The 2,680-nt window shown below is 39.1% G+C and overlaps 1 protein-coding gene across 1 annotated transcript; it reads right to left on the reverse strand.

Annotated features, from left to right (window-relative positions):
* Positions 1–2,206: 2,206 nt before the first annotated feature.
* On the reverse strand, positions 2,207–2,441 carry LOC138145461 (large ribosomal subunit protein eL39-like). The gene has a single exon (XM_069067075.1). It carries the CDS (start codon positions 2,360–2,362, stop codon positions 2,207–2,209), a length of 156 nt encoding a protein of 51 aa, XP_068923176.1. The 5' UTR covers positions 2,363–2,441.
* Positions 2,442–2,680: the final 239 nt, after the last annotated feature.

Here is a 2,680-nt window from a genome sequence, read left to right on the forward strand (position 1 = left end):
CTCAGGCTCCTGGGCTGTGTGAGGGGAGGTGATGTTCAAAGTGGTGGCAGTGGTTGAACCTGCCTGGTTAACACAGACTCCTTTCTCTTCCTCAGAGTATCTTGTTACATTTATTTATGAGAGACTAAGTGACATGCTCAGGGACACACATTTAGGAAATACTAAACTCAGGTCTATAATTCCTCATTCAGAGCTCTGTCTACTCTGATATACTGCCTTTCATAGCCAAAAGATTTAATCCCATGTAAGATTCCAGGCACTTGGCATTATTGAACAGGTGGTATTGCACGGGACAGTAGCCCATGCTGGATTTTTGGAGTCCAGGAATCAGAAGACAGGGGAAGATGCCCAACCTGCTTTTGAGGATAGCCTGTACTGGTATTTGATAGAGAAGATAGAGAAAGATGAGCCTCTAGAGAAAGTGGACAAGCTCAAAACTCCAAGATATAAACAAATCCAATATTTCATTTGAGTCCATTTTTTTCCTCCTCTGGAGATGTGTTTGATAAAAGGATTATCCTTCATTAAAGCATTTTCCTATATTCATTAAAAACCATTTATTAAGTGCCAATAATTTGGAAAATGGTGAGGATAACAGAGGATCGATCAGCTTTGTAGTCTGTTGGGCCTGGATGTTGTTATTATATTGTCTCACCTGTGACATATCTAGGACATGTGACCAAGGATAAATTGTTTAACCTCTCAATGTTCTAGGTAAGTCTTTAATACCATAAATTATGATTGAGTTGCCAACAAATGTTAATGGAAGAGGTTTCTACACTAGGTGTTCCCCATACCAATAAAACCACTTCACTGAATGCATAAAAAAATGTGCAAAGCACCATAGGAGGTAGTGGGGGTGAAATAGAAACAAGTTGGACACAATCCTTGCCCTTAAGCAACTGGAAATCTAGTAGATGATAGGTCAAACTACTCTAGCTACTATATTGGAAAGTAAAGTGTGGTGAGTGCATAAGAGGGGTATGGAGTACTAAGAGCTCTGAGGAGGCTGTATCACAGAAGACTTCATGATGGAGGGTGTTTTTCAGCTGGACCCTAAAGGATATTAAGTGCTGTGTGACTGTCACTCAAATGGACATTCATGACAAGGTCCACTTAATTAGCATCATCAAAGAGTGAACAGGAAAATCTAGGGATGATTGATAATTAAGGGCCAGACCCAGAGCAATCTCAGATTCACATATTTCATCTCTGAATATGTGAATGAGAAGTCAGCATGTTATGCAAGATTAAATAAAACTTCAGAATGACATCATGCTTTTTTAGACATGAGCCTATTGGTGATTCTGGTACCTAGAAATTATGGTAAATGATAAAATATTCTCCCTGGAGACAAAAGAAGATTTCAGATCTTCTTGCTCCACTACTGTTTTTCATCATTTTTTTTTTGTAGAAGCCCTTTATTAGCAGAATTGTATCTTCAGAAAACTGTGAAGCCATTCACCCAGACCAGGCTTTCCCAAACACACAAATAACCGATAACTGAGAAATTGCCAACACTTAAATTTACCACTTCCCAACAAGGAACAAAGATGGCTTATAGTATGAAATAAGCAGGGGGTCAACAGGTTACTCCTCTGACTGTGAGTTTGATAATCTAACACAGTCAGCTGCGCATAATCTGGCTGAGACAGCTCCAGATTAGCAGCACTGGTGGCTTACACCAAAGGCTTAGAAATCTTAAGATCCCTCACAACAACCCTGTGAGGTAGGTGCTCTTTTATAACTCCTTAAAACACAAAACAAAACACAGAGAGGTTATTGTGATGGCTTGTTCAAGGCAGGGCTAGAGCTTGGTTCTTCTTGACAGGAGTAACTTGTTTCATTATGATCTCTGCCTTTTAAGCATAACCTCAAACATACAAATGCTACAGAGATGCAGATAACAGTAATTTAAACTATCTCACAACACACACGTTACCCAAACTCATGGATGAAATTCATGAAAACATTTAAGGGCAAGACAATTTTAATGGTTTGTTGGGGCCTTTTTTTTTATGTCTGCATCTTGACAGAGGGTTTCCCAAATGGAGGGCAACAGTGGCATTTTCTTGGGGACAATGATGTGACTGAGTGATTGATGGATGAATGATGGGTGGATGGATTGATGAATGGAAGGACATCATAGTAAGGGTGGGGGGAGGCAGTCTTGGTGCTGAATGTCTTTCATTGTGCTGGCCGTTCTTTATAATCCGAACTTGGTCCTTCTCCAGTGTCTTCTTTTTGAATTGTACCTGATCTTGTTACCAGTATTCATTCTAATCCATTGAGGGATGAGATGATTCTGCTTCTGTTTCTTGGCCAGGAACCTCTTGATTCTAAATGTTTTATGAGAGGACATGATGATGGGATGACAGCTGAGCTTCCACCACAATGGCTGGATGGGCAAAAAAGGGAGAAAAACTGGCGGAAGCTCGTTATTAGAGTGTTTTTCATCATTTTAAGTGGACATTTCTTTCCATCATGGGGTCCTTGGCAAAATATTTGTTTTTTTTCCTTTTGTGATGCTTATGGCTTATATCTATATTATTTGTATTTACTTATATTCAATAGCAAGAATCACGTTTAATTTTTCTTTTGAAAAGAAGAATGTAACATGCCACTCAAAAGTAAATTTATGTGGGTTTTCATTTGATTTAAAGCTGTCTGTCTAAGGCAT

This window comes from Petaurus breviceps, unplaced genomic scaffold, assembly GCF_028583685.1.
Source record: "Petaurus breviceps papuanus isolate PSGF00001 unplaced genomic scaffold, PetGlider_PUasm1.0 90740, whole genome shotgun sequence".
Taxonomy (NCBI): Eukaryota; Metazoa; Chordata; class Mammalia; order Diprotodontia; family Petauridae; genus Petaurus; species Petaurus breviceps.

What these genes read in the sequence shown, in the direction of transcription:
- LOC138145461 (XM_069067075.1), bottom strand. Translation starts at nt 2,362, where the DNA reads ATGTCCTCTCATAAAACATTTAGAATCAAGAGGTTCCTGGCCAAGAAA.